This window comes from Rhinoraja longicauda, chromosome 9, assembly GCF_053455715.1.
Source record: "Rhinoraja longicauda isolate Sanriku21f chromosome 9, sRhiLon1.1, whole genome shotgun sequence".
Lineage (NCBI taxonomy): Eukaryota > Metazoa > Chordata > Chondrichthyes > Rajiformes > Arhynchobatidae > Rhinoraja > Rhinoraja longicauda.
This window is the reverse complement of record NC_135961.1, coordinates 46,251,849-46,273,592: the sequence shown is the minus strand read 5'-3', so window position 1 is coordinate 46,273,592 and position 21,744 is coordinate 46,251,849. Positions and strand designations below refer to the sequence as shown.

At 41.1% G+C, this 21,744-nt stretch overlaps 1 protein-coding gene across 3 annotated transcripts in view; it reads right to left on the bottom strand.

The window, feature by feature from the left end:
- Positions 1-21,744, bottom strand: part of tarbp1 (TAR (HIV-1) RNA binding protein 1) — a 159,331-nt gene that overhangs the window by 45,370 nt on the left and 92,217 nt on the right. For all 3 annotated transcript variants that reach the window (XR_013547647.1, XR_013547648.1, XM_078405386.1), the window contains exon 26: positions 17,989-18,163. Coding sequence is in view for 1 of the 3 variants with exons in the window: in XM_078405386.1 (XP_078261512.1) it covers positions 17,989-18,163 (175 nt within the window). In the remaining 2 variants the exon portion in view is untranslated. The remainder of the gene's footprint in view (positions 1-17,988; positions 18,164-21,744) is intronic.

The following is a 21,744-nucleotide window of genomic DNA, read 5'->3' as shown; positions in this document are numbered from 1 at the left end:
TTAATTGTGTCTTAGATCCTTATTTAGATAAATCCAGTCAAAAACAACGAGGTAATACGAAATCTAAAACTAGTGAACTTTTAAACACATATATAAAAAATACAAATATAACCGATGTTTGGAGGATTGCAAATCCGACAGGCAAAGAATATTCGTTTTATTCACCGGTACACAAGACTTATTCACGTATAGATTATTTCCTGGTAGACACAAAATTAATTCCGTATACTCTTAACCCAAACTACCACACAAATACGATTTCAGATCATTCCCCCTTAACTTTTTTTTTAAAAATAGAAGGCATGTCTAAGAATACATCGTTCTGGAGGTATAACCCCCAAATTTTAAAAGACCCGCAAGGGAGTATATATCTAAGACAGCAAATGGATCTTTTTTTCGAAATAAATGATACGCCAGATACACCACCTACATTATTATGGGAATCTTTCAAAGCTTTTATTAGAGGTGTTATAATCTCATACCAAGCTTTTCAGAATAAAAAAAATAAGAGTGAACAACGGCAGCTACAGGAACAAATTAGACAATTGGATATAGATAATGCTAAAGACCCGTCGATGGATAAACACAATAAAATATTAATACTAAAATTCAAATTAAATAAATTACTATCAGAGAAAGTTATAAGATTACTCCAAATTACAAGACAGGAACAGTTTGAATTTGGGGAGAAGCCTCACAAACTTCTCGCACGCCAATTAAAAAAACGAGAAAAGGAACACTCGATTTCAAAGATTAAATCAGACAAAGGGGAAGTATTAACACTACCGAATGAAATTAATAAAAGATTTGTGCAATTTTATGAGAATTTGTATACATCCAAAACGACAACGGACACCAATGCAATCAATGAGTTTCTGGATAATTGCAATCTTCCCAAATTAGAATTGCAGGAACAAGAGGAATTGGGAGCACAAATCTCAAATAAGGAAATAGAAGAAACAATATTCTTATTAAAAAATGGAAAAACACCAGGTCCCGATGGATTTAGTAATGAATTCTATAAAAGTTTTTACGATATATTTAGTCCTTGTCTACAGAAAATGTACACACACGCTTTCAGAGAACAAATATTACCTGATACATTAGCTGAATCTACGATCACATTAATACTTAAGAAAGATAAAGATGAGGAAGAACCTGGATCTTATAGAGCTATCGCGTTGTTAAATACAGATCAAAAAATATTAGCAAAAATATTAGCAAGAAGATTAAATAAGTATGCCACTAAACTAATACATCCAGATCAAACGGGGTTTATCCCTAAGAGACATTCATTTAATAATTTGAGACGATTGCTTAATATAATGCACTCACACCAAACTAATGATCCAAATCTCGCAATTATTTTGCTGGATGCAGAGAAAGCATTCGATCAGGTTGAATGGAAGTATATGGTTAAGGTATTGCAAAAATTTCAACTGGGAGAGAATTTCATTCAATGGATTAAATTAAAGAATATTAACTAATAATATTTTATCCACGAAATTTCAACTGTCAAGGGGTAATAGACAAGGTTGTTCATTATCACCATTGTTATTTGCCCTCATAATTGAACCATTAGCGGAAAGTATTAGAACTCATCCGAATATCCACGGATATAAGACAAAATATTCAGACAATAAAATATCATTATACGCTGATGATGTACTTTTGTACATCACAAAGCCTCATATCACTATACCCAATATTTTAAATTTAATTGAGGATTTCGGTTCATTTTCAGGTTACAGAATAAACTGGAGTAAAAGTGAAATCATGTCAATAAAACCGAAAGATTCTATACATCTCGTACAATTTCCTTTTAAAATAGCGGGGGGAAAATTTAAATACTTGGGCATTGAAATTACTAGAAGATACCAAGACATGTTTAAAGCAAACTATAACCCTATACTTAAGAAATTACATAATTTAATTAAATTCTGGAAAACCCTCCCGATGTCTTTAATAGGTCGAATAAATGCCATAAAAATGATTTTTCTACCTCAAATTCTATACTTGTTCCAATCAATCCCACTATATTTACCCAAAAAGTTTTTTTAAAAATTGGACTCAGATATTACAAATTTTATTTGGGATTATAAGACCCATAGAATACAAAGATCACACCTGAATAAACCCAAAGTAGTAGGGGGATTAGCACTCCCGAATTTTATGTATTATTATTGGTCGGTAAATATTAGAAACATGATTCAATTGTTGGATAACGCTCTTCATCAACCGGAATGGATCATTATGGAAAAAGAGGATTGCTCCCCATTTAATATTGGTGCAATCCTTCTTTCACCAATGACGGTGAATAACACAAACTACAACAAAAACCCAATTATACATAGTACAATCAGAATTTGGAAACAAATAAAACACAATTTAAAATTAAGAAACTTATCTCTCCTATCTCCTATTGCTAAAAACCCTTTGTTTAAACCCTCGATTATAGACAAAGCATTCATACATTGGGAAAGAGTAGGAATTAAAACTTTGGGAGATTTGTATGATACGGGAAAACTATTATCATTTAAACAATTACAACTAAAATACAATCTGGGTAGCAATCAGTATTTTAAATATTTCCAAATATGTGATTATTTGAAAAAACATGCGCATGAATTTCACAACGTCCCATCAGACTTACTAGATGAAGTAATGAATACAAAGGCGGAATCACCAAATTTAATTTCACATATATATAATATTATACTAAATGCAGTAATACCAACAACGGAAGGTATTAGAGGTGAGTGGGAAAACGAACTAAGCATAAAAATTTCCACTGAAAGGTGGAAACAATACTTATTAAATGTGCACAAATGCTCAATTAACGTAAGACATACTTTAATACAATTTAAAATCATACATAGATTATACTACTCAAAAACTAAATTAAATAAATTTTTCCCTAACGTTTCACCAATTTGTGATAAATGCCATTGTCAAGAAGCTACTATAGCGCACTCATTCATCTTTTGTACAAAAATTCAAAAGTTTTGGACTGAAATTTTTGAAATTTTCACAAAAGTGTTTAAAATAAAAATGACACCAAAGCCAGAATGGATTATTTTCGGAATGACAGAAGGTAGTTCGGAATTAAATGCGTATCAAAAGAATTTATTTGATTACGGTTTAATAATAGGAAAAAAATTAATCTTAAAATTCTGGAAAAATGCTCCTATACCAACATTAAATATGTGGATTTCAACTATGTTTGAAACACTACATCTGGAAGATATGAGACTCCGCCTGGAAGGAAAATCAGAACGCTTCTATCAGACGTGGTCTGCATTTATAGAATTATTACAAAGATAGGGTGGAGGAGTACCTCGGGCCTTGGTAGGGGGGGGACGGAAAACTATCGAGTTGGTGGATTCCTTTTGCGTGATAAAGGTTTTTTTTTTTTTTTTTTGGTTTTTTTTTGGTTTTTTTTTTCTCTCTCTTTCTCTCTTTCTTTCTACTATTTTTCTTTTAAAGCCATAAAATTATGGGGTACAATGATTGTAACAAGATATATGTGTATACATTGATGTATTTAACCTCTAATAAATTTAATTAAAAATAAATAAATAAATAAAAAAAGAAAACAAGGCAATGGTCGTGCATGAGGTGGTTTGATGGCAGAGGTTGAGTAGGCTTGATTCAACAACCTAATGGTGGTAAGGAGCTGTTCCTGATTCTGATCATGTGAGACTTCAGGCGTCAGTACCTCCAGCCCAACAGTAGTAGCAAGAAGAGGGCATTTCCCGGATGTTGAGTGATCTGAGATGTTAACACCAAGGACTTTTAACCTGCTAACTCCACCGCTAAAAACTGGTAATGTGGTCTGGCATAATCATGGGTGTAGAGTGACGTCTGGGACTAGGCACGCAGCCTTGAGGTGCACACGTCTTGCTGGGGAGTGAGGAAGAGACTATCGTAACAATATTTACCAACAGACAAAGATAAGGCTCAACATAACTTTAAGATTAAAAAGAAGTGGGCAGTAAATGTCAGCTTTGCCAATGGTACCCACACAAAATGAATGAGGAGGAAGACAAAGGTAGGCAGTAGATAAGATAGGTTTGATCATAAACCACACGATAAAATGTGTAGGAGAAAGATTCTAAGGATGCATTTCATAGTACAAAATAAAGAGCAAGGTTGTGGACAAAGGATGGCTGAAAAGAAACACTAACAGGAGATCTTTTCCTTTTGGAATGTGTAGCTATTGGTGGACCTCTGGGACTTTGCTGCTTACTACAATAAAGAAATGATTTACTCCTGAGCCCTGAGAAACTAATATCGGGCAAGGATATTCAATTTACAACTGTCCTGGAGAGCAAGGAAGAGATTGAGAGAAGTACCTTCACACAAAATGATTCCTGATGGATAAACAAAACACTGTTACAAAGCTAAGAATTGGATTCTGGAAATGTGGTGAAGTGAGGAGCATAGGCAGCCATAACATGGGATTAGTTTTGCACTGGTCCAGATTAGAAGCCACACCACACAAGAAAGGCTGAATGGTTTCCTTCTGTGCCAACCTCTTATTTATAGAGTCATTGTCTTAGAGTGATACAGTGTGGAAACAGGCCCTTCAGCCTAACTTGCCCACACTGGCCAACATGTCCCAAGTACATTAGTCCCACCTGCCTGCGTTTGGTCCATATCCCTCCAAACCTGTCATATCCATGAATCTGTCTAATTCCTTCTTAAACGATGGGATAGTCCCAGTTTCAAATACCTCCTTTGGCAGTTTGTTCCATACACCCACCATCCTTTGTGTGAAAAAGTTACTCCTCAGATTCCTATTAAATCTTTTCCCCTTTACCTTAACCTATGTCCTCTGGTCCTCGATTCACCTCCACTGGGCAAGAGACTCTGTGCATCTACCCGATCTAGTCCTCTCATGATTTTATACACCTCTATAAGATCAACGCTCACCCTCCTTCCCTCTAGGGAATAGAGTCCCAGCCCAAACCTCTCCCTATAGCTCAGACCCTCTAATGCTGGCAACATCCTTGTAAATCTTCTCTGTAACCTTTCCAGCTTGATAACATTTTTCCTACAACATGGTGCCCAGAACTGAACACAATACTCTAAATGTGGTCTCATTTATGAAAGATATTTTTACTTCAACACAGCCAAATTCAACGGAAATCATCTGGTTGAAGACTCTAGACAGCAATTAATATTTTTGACTAATTTTAAGACATTGGCCAATCTCATATTGAATTTAAAATTTGATAGGCTTTTATTTACCTTTTAAATCTTTAGTGAAAATTACCAGGTTTTCTGTGCAAAAGCTGCTTGCACATAAATTCTAACACGCAGGGCTACCCTGTCAAAAAACAATGTGCAGCAGCATTAAGTTCTAACTCCATGTTTCTATTTTGAGGCTTGATCCTTCTTTGCACTGAGGAACCCAAATTTACATTCACATTGTTTGGTTCCCAGGTTTTAAGCCAAATGTCTTAGTTTGTTTTTAGCATACTGAATGTTCCAGTTCAGCAGGATAATATCTGTAAGAATTCAAATTTAACAAGCTCAAGTAAACCAGGTGGATGATCAATAAAAATTGCAATTTGCAAAGTCATCTTAAACATTTAGCAATCCTGAGAACTATAACAGGGAGATAAAATTGAAGCTCAAAAGAAAAGTAGAGATATGTGTTCAAATTTAAAGGAATGAAAATAAGTTAATAAACGTGGAAAAGAAATGAACTTAATTGAGAATATTCTGACAAAGAAATCTTTTAAATCCCAAGTTCTTGCAGAGAACAAAGTGGAAACATTGGCAAAAAATATTCCATCTAACTACTGCTGACCCCTCCTCCACCTGTTCTGAACAATAACACGAGAATTTTTAATAATATTCAATGATACTGCAGCAAACAAAAGCACACCAATGCCTCTACTTCATCAGAAGACCAAGGAAAATCAGCATATCTGTAATGGCTCTTCCCAACTTCTACAGATGCACCATAGTAAGCATATTATCAGGATACATCACAGCCGCATCATGGCTTGGTTTGGCAACAGTTCTGCCCAAGACCTCAAGAAACTAGAGATTTGTGGAGGCTGCCTCGGAAAACAACCAACATAATCAAGGACTTTTTTCATCCAGGTCACCCCCTCTTCTCTTCTCTCTCACGGGCAGAAGATACGAAAGTTTGAAAACGTGTACCACCACATTCAGGAACAGCTACTTCCCCGCTGTCTTCGGACAATTGAACAATCCTCCCATAAGCTGGGGTGCAGTCCCGAACTTCCAACCTACCTTATTGTGAGGTTTGGACTTTTTCTCTGCAACTATAATGCTATAATACTGTAACATACTGTATATTCTGCACTCTGGTAGTATTCTCTTTACACTACTTGTTGTATTTGTGTATGGCTTAATTGTACTCATGTATAGTATGATTGTATTTGACTGGATAGTTCATGGACAAAGGCTTTTCACTGTATCACTGTACACGTGACAGTAATAAACCAATACCAAAGTCAATAATGTTTATTTTAAAATTCATGCAGGGTTTCCTGCTTATTGCAGCCCTTCAGCAACTGCTCCTGTGAAATACATGCATATCTGAAATATAGGTGAGAACAGAACTGATTGTTTCAGAGATACTTATTTAAATTTAAAGGAATGAAAATAATTTAATAAATGTGGAAAAGAATAAGATGCAACTAAAATGCCATCTAAAATGTTACAGAGGACAGTGGTCATGATACCGAACTAGAAATTCAGAGATGTGCAGACACTGGAATCTGGAGCAATAAACAATCTGCTGGAAGAACTCAGTAGGACAGGCAGCACCTAGTTTAGTTTAGTTTATTATTGTCAAGTGTACTGAGGTACAGTGAAAAGCTTTTGTTTTTGTGCTATCCAGTCAAAGACGATACATAATTACAATCAAGCCATCCACAGCGCACACAAGATAAAGGGTACAATATTTAGTGCAATATAAAGCCTGATAGAATCCGATTAAAGATAGCTCAGGTCTCCAGTGAGGTAGATGGGAGATCAGGACTGCACGCGAGCTGATGAGAAGACCGTTCAGTTGCCTGATAGCAGCCGAGAAGAATTTGTCCCAGATTCATTAGGTATGAGTTTTCACACTTCTGTACCTCTTGCCTGATGGGAGATGGGCGAACAGAGAGTGACCAAGATGGATCCTTGATTATGCTGGTGGCTTGTATGGAACTGTTCCCAAAGGAGGCTGTGATACATTCTGATAAAATACCACCTTATAAGAGGTGTTGAAGATTGTTAGGGATTTGCCAAATTTCCTGAGGTCAATCACAATCTCCTTTGTCTTGCTGACACTGAGGCAGAGGTTGTTGTCTTGGTACCAAATTACAAGATTCTCAATTTCCTTTCTGTTCTCTGCCTCATCATTATTTGATATCTGGCCTACGTTGGTGGTATCGTCTGTGAAATTGTAAATTGAGTTGGATTGGTATTTGACTGCAGTCATGAGTGTGTAAGTAGTATAGTAGGGGCTGAGAACACATCCATGCGATGCACCTGTCTTGAGAATTATCGCAGAGGATGATTTGTTACCTATCCTCACTGATTGTGGTCTGTTCGTCAAGAAGTCGAGGATCTAGTTACAGAGGGGAGTGCTGACTCCAAGTTCCACTAGTTTGGAGATGAGTTTGCTTGGGATAATCGAAGGTAGACACAAAATGCTGGAGTAACTCAGTGGGTCAGGCAGCATCTCTGGAGAGAAGGAATGGGTGTCGTTTCGGGTCGAGACCCTTCTTCAGACTGATGTCAGGGGAGGGGGTGGGACAAAGATAGGATGTAGTAGGAGACAGGAAGACTAGTGGGAGAAGGGGGAGGGGAAAGAGAGGGACAGAGGAACTATTTGAAGTTAGAGAAGTCAATGTTCATACAGCTGGGGTGTAAACTGCCAATGCGAAATATGAGATGCTGTTCCTCCAATTTGCGCTGGGCTTCACCCTAACAATGGTGGAGGCCCAGGACAGAAAGGTCAGATTGGGAGTGGGAGGTGGAGTTGAAGTGCTGACCACCGGGAGATCAGGTCGGTTAAAGCGGACCGAGCGAAAATGTTGAGCGAAACGATCGCCTCGCCTGCGCTTGTAGAGATGTAGAGAAGTTGACACCTGGAACAGTGGATACAATAGATGAGGTTGGTGGAGGTGCAGGTGCACCTGTGCCTCACCTGGAAAGACTGTTTGGATCCATTGATGGAGTCGAGGGGGGGGGGGTAAAGGGACAGGTGTTGCATCTCCTGTGGTTGCACGGGAAAGTACCTGGGGAGGGGGTGGTTTGGGTGGGAAAGGACGAGTGGACCAGGGAGTTATGGAGGGAACGGTCTCTGCGGAAAGCAGAAAGGGGGAGAGATGGAAAGATGTGGCCAGTAGTGGGATCCTGTTGGAGGTGGCGGAAATGTTGGAGGATAATTTGTTGTACGCGATGGCTGATGGGGTGGTAGGTGAGGACAAGGGGGACTCTATCCTTGTTACGAATGGGGAGAGGGGGAGCAAGAGCGGAGCTGCGGGATATAGAGGAGACCCTAGTGAGAGCCTCATCTATAATGGAAGAGGGGAACCCCCATTTCCTAAAGAATGAGGACATCTCTGAAGCCCTTGTATGGAACACCTCATCCTGGGCACAGATGCGGCGTAGACAGAGGAATTGGGAGTAGGGGATAGTTTTTACAGGAAACAGAGTGGGAAGAAGTGTAGTCAAGATAGCTATGGGAGTCAGTAGGTTTGTAGTCGATGTCGGTCACTAGTCTGTCTCCTGTGACGGAGATGGTGAGATCCAGAAACGGTAGGGAGATGTCGGAGATGGTCCAAGTATATTTAAGAGCAGGATGGAAATTAGTGGTGAAATTGATGAAGTCAGTGAGTTCTGCATGGGTGTATGAGGTAGCACCAATGCAGTCGTCAATGTAGCGGAGGTAGAGTTCGGGGAATGGGGCCAGTGTACACCTGGGACAGGGATTCTTCGACGTACCCCACAAAGAGGCAGGCATAGCTAGGGCCATGCGAGTGCCCATAGCTACGCCTTGGATTTGGAGGACGTGGGAGGAGCCAAAGGAGAAGTTGTTGAGGGTAAGGACCAGCTCTGCTAGGCGGAGGAGAGTATTGGTAGATGGAGATTGGCTGGTTCTGTGGTCGAGGACAACACGGAGGGCTTCAAGACCATCCTGGTGGGGGATGGAGGTGTCGAGTGACTGGACATCCATAGTAAAGATGAGGGAGTGGGGGCCTGGAAAACGGAAGTTATTGAGGAGACGGAGAGCATGTGAGGTGTCTTGGACATAGGCAGGGAGGGATTGGACCGGGAGATAGGATGGAGTTGAGGTAGGTGGAAATTAATTTGATGGGACATGAACAGGCAGAAACAATGGGACTGCCAGGACAGTTCTGTTTGTGGATTTTAGGGCAAAAGTAAAACCGGGCCGTGCGGGGCTGGGAAACGATAAGGTAGGAGGCATTAGAGGGCAGAGAACCGGACGCGATGAGATCAGTGATGGTGTTAGAGATTAAGGCCTGGTGCTTGTCTGTGGGGTCATGGTCCAAGGATAAGTAGGAGGAGGTGTCTGAGAGTTGTCGTCTGGCCTCAGTCCGGTAGAGGTCAGCGCGCCAGACAACCAAGGCCCTCCCTTGTCAGTGGGTTTGATAACTATGTCGGGGTTGCTGCAGAGTGAGAGGAGGGCTATACGTTCAGGAAGGGGGAGGTTATAGTAAGTCAGGGGAGTGGAAAACTTGAGGCGGTTGATGTCCTGCCGGCAGTTAGAAATTAAAAGGTCTAGTTAAGGTAGATGGTCAGCTGGGGGAGTCCAAGAGGAGGGGTTCCGCTGGAGACTTTTGCTTGGGATAATGGTATTGAAAGCAGCGCTATAATCTATGCTATTGACATAGAGGTTCTTCTTGTCCACGTGTCCCAGGGATGAGTGTAGGGCCAGGGAGATGGCATCACCCATGGACCTGCTTTGGCAGTGGATGAAGGATGCCTGGTATCCTGGATACCATGTGTGCCATAAACAGCCTTTTAAACCACTTCATGATGGTGGATGTCAAGGCCACTGGGCGGCCCTCATGAAGGCATGAGGTCATCTGTGATATTCAGAGGCCTCCTTGATGATTTAAAGGCACCAGTTCTAATCTCTACATGACTGCGAGAAAATTGTAATTAATTTGATTGAATCAATTTGAAATGAAAAACTGGCATCAAGAAGGATGACCGAGAAAAGATGATGTGACAAAAGCACATCTGCTTTCCCAGTGTTAATTTGAGAAGGAAATATGGCATCATTTGCAAGTCTGACTTTCATGCAACTCCAGACCCACAATAATGTGATGGATTCTAAATTTTTATACCCATTGTAATTGAATTTGAAAAATACAATAAATCTGATTGATTTTTGAACTTCTTCGTACTTAGAGTTCTAAAAAGGTAATAAAAGGAACTGCAAATGCTGGTTTATACCAAAGATAGGCACAAAATGCTGGAGTAACTCAGCGGGTCAGGTAGCATCTCTGGAGAAAATGGATAGCTGACTTTGCTGGTCGGGACCCTTCAAACTGAATGTAGTAGGGAGAGTGGTGAAAAAAAACTGGATGTGAAAACAAATACAGGGCATATTACCTCAAACAAGGAAGTTCCTTGATAAGCTGATTTTTGGATAGAGTCAGGTGTGAGCCCAAGAGGGAAACATAGTTGTGAACTGTGAAGCTGGCTAACAGTCCAAGCATAGACTCGGTGACCATTTTGCTGAACACATACACTTGGTCCGCCAAGGCCTACTGGATCTCCCTGTTGCTAAGCACTTCCATTCCCATATAGGTCTTTCTGTCCTGGGCCTATTCCATTGCCAGAGTGAGGCCACGTGTAAACTGTGGGAACAGCACCTCACATTTTGCTTGAGAAGCTTACAACCCAATAGTATGAACATTGAATTCTCCAATTTCAGGTGACTTCTACAAACCCCCCTCTCTTCATTTTTACTCCCCTCTCCCACTAAAAGTCTGTTAACCAGCTTCATAGTTCGCAACTATGTTTCCCTCTTGGGCTCACACCTATCTCTATTAAAAAAACAGCCTATCAAGGAATCTCCTCACCTGAGGTCAAATGTTGCCGGCCTTGATTTGTCCTCTTTTCTTTCTTCGCTTCTAGTTTTCTTCCCTCACTCTCCCTACTACAATGTCTGAAGAAAGGTCCCAACCCGAAGCATCGCTTATCCATTTTCTCCATAGATGCTGCTTGAAATGCTGAGTTACTCCAGCATTTTGTGTAGATCTTCTAAAGAGTAACTCTACTATCACAAAACCATGACCATTTAAGGTACTTGAATAGGCAAATGAGATTAGTGGAGATGGAATAGTAAGTCCATGTCTTGTCACTGAAATCTTATGAATCTCAGGGTAATCACGTTAATTTTGCTGTACATTATATAAAAGTTACCTTCCCTGCCCTCCATGATGTTTGGGCCAAAGACTCATCATTTATTTATTTGCCTCTGTACTCCACAATTTGAGATTTGTAATAGAAAAAAATCACATGTGGTTAAAGTGCAGAGTGATGGTAAGAGCAAAGTATGGCAGAGAGAAGGAACTGCCCAAGATCCAAAGCATACCACCTCATCTGTGAAACACGGTGGTGGGGGTGTTATGGCCTGGGCATGTATGGCTGCTGAAGGTGCTGGCTCACTTATCTTCATTGATGATACAACTACTGTTGATGGTAGTAACATAATGAATTCTGAAGTGTATAGACACATCCTATCTGCTCAAGTTCAAACAAATGCCTCAAAACTCATTGGTTGGCAGTTTATTCAACAGCAAGACAATGATCCCAAACATACTGCTAAAATAACAAAGGAATTTTTCAAAGCTTAACAATGGTCAATTTTTGAGTGGCCAAGTCAATCGCCTGATCTGAATCCAATTAAGCATGCCTTTTATATGCTGGAGAGAAATCTGAAGGGGACTAGCCCCCAAAAGAAGCATAAGCTAAAGATGGCTGCAATACAGGCCTGGCAGAGCATCACCAGAGAAGACACCCAGCAACTGGTGATGTCCATGAATCGCAGACTTCAAGCAGTCATTGCATGCAAAGGATATGCAACAAAATGCTAAGCATGACTACTTTCATTTACATGACATTGCTGTGTCCCAAACATTATGGTGCCCTGAAATGGGGGGACTGTATGTATAAACACTGCTGTAATTTGTATATGGTGAAACCAAAATGTACAAAAATGGCCTTTATTAAAATCTGATAATGTGCACTTTAACCACATGTGATTTTTTTCTATTACAAATCTCAAATTGTGGAGTACAGAGGCAAATAAATAAATGATGGGTCTTTGTCCCAAACATTCTGGAGGGCACTGTATCTGACCCCCCAACATCATAACATATAGTATGCTGATATTCCTATATTCGACATTCAATATTCCTATCATGGGAAAAAAAGTTCTGACTGTCTACCCTATTCATACTTTGTATAATTTTATGCACTTCAATCAGGTCTCCCCTCAACTTCTGCCATTGCATACAAAAATAATCCAGTCTGTTTAACCTCTCATCATAGCTAATACCCTCTAATCCAGCCATCGTTCTGGTAAACCTCTTCTGCACCCTGTCCAAAGCATTCACATTATTCCTGTATTTGGGTAACCAGAACTACAGAAGCGTGCTTTCTGGACCTGGTAATCTTTTTTTTCAAATGTAGACATAGGGGCACCCTTTCTAGCACATTCTCGGCTATGTGTGGCATAATTCAAAATACAATGCATTTATCTCTCAGAATGCTGACATAGAAAACCTTACATATATCCAAAAGAACCAATGCCAACTCTAGGAATCAACAGGGATTTTCACCCAGAGAGTTGTGATTCTGTAGAATTTGCTGCCACAGAAGGCAGAGGAGGCTAATTCACTGGATGTTTTCAAGAGAGTTAGATTTAGCTCTTTGGGCTAATGGAATCAAGAGATATGGGGAAAAAGCAGGAATGGGATACTGATTTTGGATGATCAGCCATGATCATATTGAATGGCGGTGCTGGCTCGAAGGGCCGAATGGCCTACTCCTGCACATATTTTCTGTGTTTCTATTTCAGCTTATTACATCAAGAATAACAGTAATCTTACATCATCATTTAACTTGAGGAGGAAACAGAATAACATAATTCTTGAATACAAGTTATGGCTTGAGTAAATACCATGCCCTTATTATATTAAAAGAGCATCAGAAACTATATAAAATGCCATATTATATCCAGATTATCAATTCTCCGAACTTGCACATTTCTCTCTCTCAAACACTCAAACTGAGCACTACAAGATCTTTATCCTGTCCTACTTAACCTGCCTTATAATGGAACGAGGTCTCTGTAATTCCTAAGATATCGTTGCCTACCCACCAGTAATTTAAGACAGTTTTCCCTAAAGTGTGGAGCAATCATTTATATATCAGTGTATCACACTTGTTTTGCTGGAGAGCTTATTTATTTTTCATTTGGAAATAGATATGGTTTATTCTGCTCTACACAATACATCAAACTCATTATACAAGTTATTTTTCTTCAATACAAGCAATTGCAGCAAGAGATGGGAGATGATACAAAAAGCAGAAACAGATAGAAAATGAAGTGCTAAGCTTAGCAAAATATCAAGTTTTGATCGAAAGGACATTTCAATGTAAAGGGTAAAGCTACAACCAAAGAATGAACATCTACAGTAAATATTCTAATAAATGCTCTTTTCACAGTCTCACAAGGGGTGAACACTGAGGGCACCAATGTGATAAACAGGCTATGCTTCTGTCGATGAAAAAACTGGAAGGAAAATGTTTGTCAATACCAAAATACTAAATGAAGATTTTAGATGGATTTTGCAGGGAAGCAGGCTCGATTGACTGATGTGGAATTAATCAGGAAAACAGAAACTTTGTGCTACTGGTAATTAAAGTGAAAATGGCCAAACCATTCGTAGTCCTTGGAAACTGCAGAACATGTGAGCAACTGCTCATCTGCATTCAGTGCCATTTCAGCTTTAATCATGGGTGACTGACAAGCTTGACTTCAGAGGCTTATGAACTGATTAAATACTAGGAAAACTCTGCAGAGGGCTTTTGTTCTGCCAGTAAATTCAAATGCCATAATCAAACTAAGATTCACACATCCATGTACATCTGAATGCTCAAGTAAAGGTTTTTGCAAAAGCAAATTTCCTTCAAAATTGTTACGATCAGGCTTAAATGTCTTGCAAAAAAAAAGTGTTTTGATCCATTTACTGTCAAATGCTAAATTTGCTGTTTTAAAAGGCTTTGATGGGCTGATATCTTCTTGTACCAATAGCCTTCGACAAATTACAGCCATAGAGCTCCACAGCACAGAAACAAGCCCCTTGTCCCAACTCATCCATGCCGACCAAGTTGCCCAACAGAGACACTTGCCTGCATGGCTCATATCCCTCCAAACCTCTCCCATTCTCTACCTGACCAAGTGTCCTTTAAATGGCGCAATTGCATCCACTCCTACCACGTCCTCTGGCTGCTCATTCTATATACCCACCACCCTGTGTGTAAAAAAGCTGTCCCAGGTCCCTTTTAAATCTTTCCCATCTCACATTAAGCATAAGCCCTTTAATTTGAGACTCTTCTACCCCAAGAAAAAGACTATGGTTATTCACCTTATCTATGCCGATCATGATTTCATAAACTTATCTATGCCCCTCATGATTTTTTTTCCTTTTAGCATTCTCCCCCACAGGTCTCCTCACAGCCTCCCATGCTGCAAGGACAAAAGTCCTAGCCTACTCATGGTTGCTGTTTAACTTAAACACTCCAATCCTAATGACATCCCCATAAAGGTTTAGCACTTGTTTTCCAGTTTAATGGCATCCTTACTTTAGCAGAGCAACTAGAACTGCACATAGTATTCCAAGTGTGGCCCTGCAGACTACTTGTGCAGCTGTAACATGACACCCCAACTCCTATATTCAATATCCTGACCAATGAAGGCAAATGTTCCAAACACTTTCTTCACCACCCTGTCTTCCTGTGTCACCACTTTCAAGGACATCTTTACCTGCACCCCTAGGCCTTTTGGTTCTAAAGCAATCAGCAGGGCCCTACCATTTACTAAGTTCTGCCCTGAATCGTCTTACCAAAACGCCTTGATCCGAATTATACTCCATCTGCCATTCCTTGTCCCATTATAGGAAGGAAGTCGACAAAATGGAGAGGGTACAGAGGAGATTTACTAGAATGTTGCCTGGGTTTCAGCACTTAGGCTACAGAGAGAGGTTGAACAGGTTGGGTCTTTATTCTTTGGAGCGTAGAAGGTTGGGGGGGGACTTGATAGAGGTTTTTTAAATTTTGAGAGGGACGGACAGAGTTGACGTGGGTAGGCTTTTCCCTTTGAGAGTGGGGAAGATTCCAACAAGGGGACATAGCTTCAGAATTGAGGGACAAAGGTTTAGGGGTAACATGAGGGGGAACTTCTTTACTCAGAGGGTGGTGGCTGTATGGAATGGGCTTCTGGTGGAAGTGGTGGAGGCTGGCTCGATTTTATTATTTAAGAGTAAATTGGATAGGTATATGGATAGGAGGGGATTAGAGGGTTATAGTCTGAGTGCAGGTAGATGAGACTAGGTCAGGGAGAATGGTCGGCGTGGACTGGTAGGGCCGGACAGGCCTGTTTCCATGCTGTAGTTGTTATATGGTTATATGGTTATATGGTTATTAGTCCAGTTGATCCATTTTTAAAATCACAAAATTTGCCTGTTAGAATTTGTAGATATCAGTGGACAGTTTGCCTCCTAAGATGGAGGCAGAGAAATCAGGAAAAGGAAGAGAGGTGTCTGAAATGTTCTGTGAATTTAAGGGCAAAGAGGATGATAGTGGTGCAGGTAATGAAATTGATGCATTCAGCATCAATGCAGGAGGCGGCACCAATGCAGTCGTCAATGTAGCAGAGAAAGAGGCGGGGAATGAAGCTGGTGGAGGTTTGGAACAGAGTGCTCAACAAAGCTAGAGGCAGGCATAGCTTGGGCCAATGTCACTACTCATTGATGTTCCCATCTCCTACTAATTCAGTTCCATTCTTTATCCCCCTCTTCTATTATATTCCAGAATCTGCAGCCTTTTTTTCTTCACTTGTCACATGCCAGCCTCTGTTGCTATCTGCCTTCTCTCCCCACCTGACTGTAACTGAAAATTTACCCCTCCTTGCCTGTATCCATCAATTGCTTGCTAGCTCTTGCCCCACTCCACCCCCACCTCTTTATACTGTCCGTTACTCCTTTACTCTCCCACTCAAGGGTCTCAATCAAGCATCTTCACAATTTTGCACCTGCTTTACCAATCAGTTAGATCATGGCTGGTTTATACTGGTCTTCGCGCCCTCTCCTGTGCAGCCTTCTGCGCAGAAATAAAGTCCTAACACACCCAAACACTCGCTGTAGTTCAGGCCCTCAAACTTTGGCAAAATCCTCATAAATCCTCTCTGCACCCTTTCCAGTTTAATGGCATCTTTCCTACGGCAGGGTGACCAAACAGACCACAATACTCCAAGTGTGGTCTCCCAATGTCTTGTACAACTGTAACATAATGTCCCTACTTCCAAACTCAATTACGTGGCAGATGAAGGCCAGTGTACGAAAAACCTTCTTCACCACCCTATCTACCTGCAAAGCCACTTTCAGGTAACTGAAAGTGTACTAGTACTTAGAGATCCCTCTGCTCTATAACACTCACCAGGGCCCAACCATTCACCGAGAAGGTCCTGCCCTGGTTTGACTTCCCAAAATGCAACACCTCACACTTATCTGAATTAAACTCCATTAGCCATTCCTCGATCCACTTATCCAGTTGATCAAGATTTTGCTGTAATTCTTGACAACCATCTTCACTGTCTACAATGTGCAAACTTGCTAATCATGCCCTGTAAATTCTCACCCAAATCGTTGATATAGAGATAAACAGCAATGGGCTCAGCACCAATCCCTGAGACCCTATACTTCTCCTGCACTTGATCCCAGCTGCCATTCCTGATCCATGCCGCCTTCTTTTTCCTGACCAGAGCTTCAATTTCTCTCATCATCCAAGGCTCCTTATTCCCACCTGCCCTGCACTTCACTCTAACACAAATATACTTACCTTGAACTCTCACTATCATACTTTTAAAAGCATCTCACTTTTCATATGTTCCTGGTCCCACAAAAAAACCTATTTCAATGAACTTTTGCAATTTTCTGTTTCATACCATCAAAGTTGACCTTGTCCCAATTAAATGTTTTAACTTGTGGACCTGCCCTGTACTTATCTATAACCATCTTAAAATCTAATAGAACTGTGGTCACTGGCTTCCAAAAGCTCCTCCACCACACAGCCATCTCTAGCTCTGCCCAATTCCCCAAAAGTAGGTTAAGCTTTGCTCTCTCCCTTGTAGGGCCCTCTACATATTACCTGAAGAAATTTCCCTGACACATTTGACAAATTCCATCTTGTCTCAACCCTTGGCACCGAGGGTAGTCCCAGTCTATATTGGCAAAGTTAAAATCCCCTACTCTGACAACTCTATTAGTCTTGTAGCTGCCTACAATCTCGTGACATATTTGTTCTTCTAAATCCTGTTGACTAGCTGGGAGTCAACTATTCACAGATTTTTGGAGCATTTGGCAAACTTGAAAACCTAATATTTTGTTCCCCTCCAGATCATTAATATAAATAGTAAATAATTCAGGGTCAAGTCATGGGGGAATCCAATAGTTTCATGATTCTTGTGTCTTCTAGCTAGTTTGCATTCATGATGTCTGGTTGTTCTGAACACATAAGCCACTATTCATGGATTTGGGTGTAATATTTAAAAATCTTTTACAAAGTAGGAAGGTCAAAGCCATTATTGAAACTTCTCATCATGGTTGCAGCCATCCCAAACCCAAGGAGACTGGGATTGAGTAAAAAATATTTACAATTTTTAACAACTGGAGGTTATTCAAATTTTACCTTTGTCTTGCTGAACCCAGTTTGTGGGTTTCATATCACGAAACTGATTTCCTAAGTTAAATACATTAACTGACGAGCTGAAGGGAAAGAGATCCATAATTCGACTAAACTTCCAGGCAGGGATCCATTCATCTTCTATCACATCTGATAAGCTTGGAAAGATATAAAATATTGTCTGCAAGAGATAGAGGAAGATACATGAGTTAGGCAGAGAACCTCAAGGATCTCAATTGCAATCTGATATTTAATTCCAAGGAAACTGGACAGTGATTAGAAACAATTAGTCATGTATTAATTTTTAAAAGTCCTTTTAATTTTTGATCTGCTAAATACTGAATACGGTCAATTTTTAGATCAGGGCACTGCTGGCAATTCCAACATTTATTACCCATCCACAACATGGTGCGGCCTTGGCATGGCGTTAGAGCTACTGCCTTACAACGCCGGAGACCCGGGTTCGATCCTGACTACAAGTGCTTATCTGTACGGAGTTTGTATGTTCTCCCTGTGACCTGTGTGGCTTTTCTCCGTAATCTTCGGTTTCCTCCTACACTCCAAAGACACACAAATTTATAGGTTAATTGGATTGGTATAAATGTAAATTGTGCCTAGTATGTGTTACTGTGTGGGGATCGCTGATCGGTGTGGACTCAGTGGGCCGATGGGCCTGTTTCCACGCTGTGTCTCTAAACTAAACTAAACTAAACACACTATTAAAGGGTGGTAGTGAATCATCTTAAATCACTGCAATCCGTCTGGTGAAAGTACACCCACAATGCTACTGCCAAGGCAGTTCTAGGATGTGAACCCAGTGATGATGGACTGGTATTATATTTCCAAGTCAGAATGATATGTGACTTGTAGGGGATCATGTAGGTTTGCATTGTCCTTGGCTATGTAGGTCGGGGATTTGAGAGCTGTTGTTTAAGTGACCTACATTGATATCTGCAAACATTCAACCAATAGTAGAATGATGGCCTGAGCCAGTATCATTGTCTGAAGTCACTTACTTATTACTGACTCATTACTGCTACCAGATGGTCCAGTCAAACCAATGAGCAAGCCATCCTCTGGCAATGAATAAGCTCAATTTAAAAAAATGTCCATTGGGCAATTTTGTCCATAAGTTGAAAAATATACAAAAATCACTTGATTTGGTAACTATATCTTCACTGTTTTTAATGAATTACAAGAGAGAGAGTGAGAGATAGAGAGATATTTTAAAGTTTAAAAAAAAATGGCTTTGACCAGGATCCTTAATTTGCCTTTCAAAACTGAACTAGCTGTGAAACCAGATGCTGCACACGCTGAAATCTTGAGCAAAACTGGACTGGCATGATTGACACTTGGCATGATTTTGCCACAAGTAATTTCTGCTGTCTACATCTTTTCTGTTAGCAATATTGTCACTCTGCCTTCTTAACTTTCTTCTCACTCTTAGCTTCCCTGCACCTCATCTGTTTATTTTCCTTTCCTGTTGCTCTTACAGATAGATACTTGCTAATGCAATGAAATCTAGACCGTTGAAAATAATGGCTTCCATTTTCCTGTGTAATGATGCATATTGATGCAAATTTGATTATTTAAGGTGTGCTTAGCTTTGTCAGACAGTCTTTAACTTACACAAAGTTTAATGAAAAGTAAGAGCAAGCCATGATATAGTGCTTAAAAATGTACAAGAAGTGACAAGCCATGCAGTGCAATATGCACCGTTACACTGAAAATTCAAAGCCATCATTTTTAAAGGTCTAGATTTCATTGCATTAGTAAATATCTGTCTGTAAAAGGAACAGAAAAGAAAAATAAACAGACTGAGGAGCACCGCCCGTGGGAGTGACTAGAATGTTAAGGGGACAGAGAGACAATATTGTTAAGAGGATAGACAGATAGCTGATGCAAGGGATGCAACAGTCTTATCGTTTGAGCTGAAAGTCTTGTTGCAACGGGTATATTGGAGGCTACCAAAATTAAAATATCTGGAACCAAATTACGGTAATTACAAAGCACATTGAAATTGTTTTTAATTGACCGTTCATAATGGCGGGACAGTGGCGCAGCGGTGGTTGCTGCCTTATAGGGCCCTTGCACGGTAGGTCAAAAGGTCAAAGGGTGTGACGCACAGAGTCCCTCAAGCGTTCTGGAGGACAAGCAAACCTCCAGCATACACTCTGACAAGAGAGGAGGAGAATGCACCGAGTAAGCAACAGGCTGTGCTCGGGAATTGATTGCAGAGCAGGATGAATGAGATGACTTTGCGTTATAAGCCGGCTTTGTATCAGTCCAGCGGTGCCACCCTGACAACGCTGAATGCTTGTGTAGGGGGGAACTGCAGACGCTGGCTTCAACCGAAGATGAGACACAAAAAGCTGGATTACTCAGCGGGTCAGGCATCCGAAACGCTGAACACTTACTGTACAGCGAGCCTTCAGAGTTCATTAGAGCTCCTCCTCGCTTACATTCCCCCCGCCCCCCCCCCCCACACCCCAGCTCCATAGTGTGCCGAGGGTCACCAGGTGTGAGGTTTACACTGCGTTTCTCATCACAATGGTTTATCTAGTACTTTATCGGCACAGCGGTCGTCACATTGGAAACGGCACCTGTGAAAAAGGAGACGCGAGAGAGCAGAGAGCTTAAGTTCCACGAAAAAACAAACAACTATCTCTGCAGTACAAGACGTGGTACATTTTGGCTCCTGTTCAAAATACCTCAGGTTTACACTCCCTCTGGGCTGCCAATGCCCTTCCAGAGCTGGATACACTACAGCGACTCTGAGCTGAGACGCCAGAAGGAGCCCAGCCAAGGCATGCTACGACTCTGGATGGATGCCCCACTTAATGTCCACAGCCCATCACACACATAATTACATGGCGTGTCCTGGAGCAAGACGGCCAGGTCCAGCGTCTGTCTGACCTCTTCCCTCTCGTGTCTTGCCATCTTTGAATTTGCAGGGAATTGGAAGCTTAGAACATGTTGTCCTCCACAATGTGCAGGGAGGAACTGCAGATCCTAGTGTAAACCAAAGAAAGACACAAAATGCTGGAGTTATTCAGCGGGACAGGCAGCATCTTGGAGAGAAGGAATGGGTGACGCCTCGGGTCGAGAAGGATCTGGACCTGAAACGTCACCCATCACCTCTCTCCAGGGATGCCGCCTGTCCCGCCGAGTTACTTCAGCATTTTGTATCTAACATGTCCTCCACAGCGTCACCTCAAGGGGAAAGCGGCTTCCAAACTGAGATGTCAACCGTTGTATTATAATGAATGGAGAACCAATCTGCCATCCGTGGCCAGAGAGGCTTCACTTCATTCACTGGTGTCGGCCACAGGCACCGGCCACAGGCACAAGTCAAGGCACATTTATGACATGCAGGGAAACAACAGTTAAGCAGCCTGATGCGATTAAGCACTGTAATTATGTGGTGCCATTCATAAAGATTTTTGGTTGGGACTGAGGTGTTGCAAGTTTAGTGGCGATTTTGGCTTCAGTCTCTGGCAGAATTCTGGCAAAAAAACACGACAATTCAAAGGCTGCTGGGACCAAAAACGGTCCCGCGGTATAGTAAGTGCTTGCCTCCAGTACACCGCTTGACCTCCAGCAGGCTATGCGTGGTAACATTACGGGATAGGGGTCGTGACCTCACCAGCCGTGCAAGAGCCCTATAGAGCCAGAGACCCTCATTCGATCCTGACTACGGGTATAGACACAAAATGCTGGAGTAACTCAGCGGGTCAAGCAGCATCACTGGAGAGAAGGAAT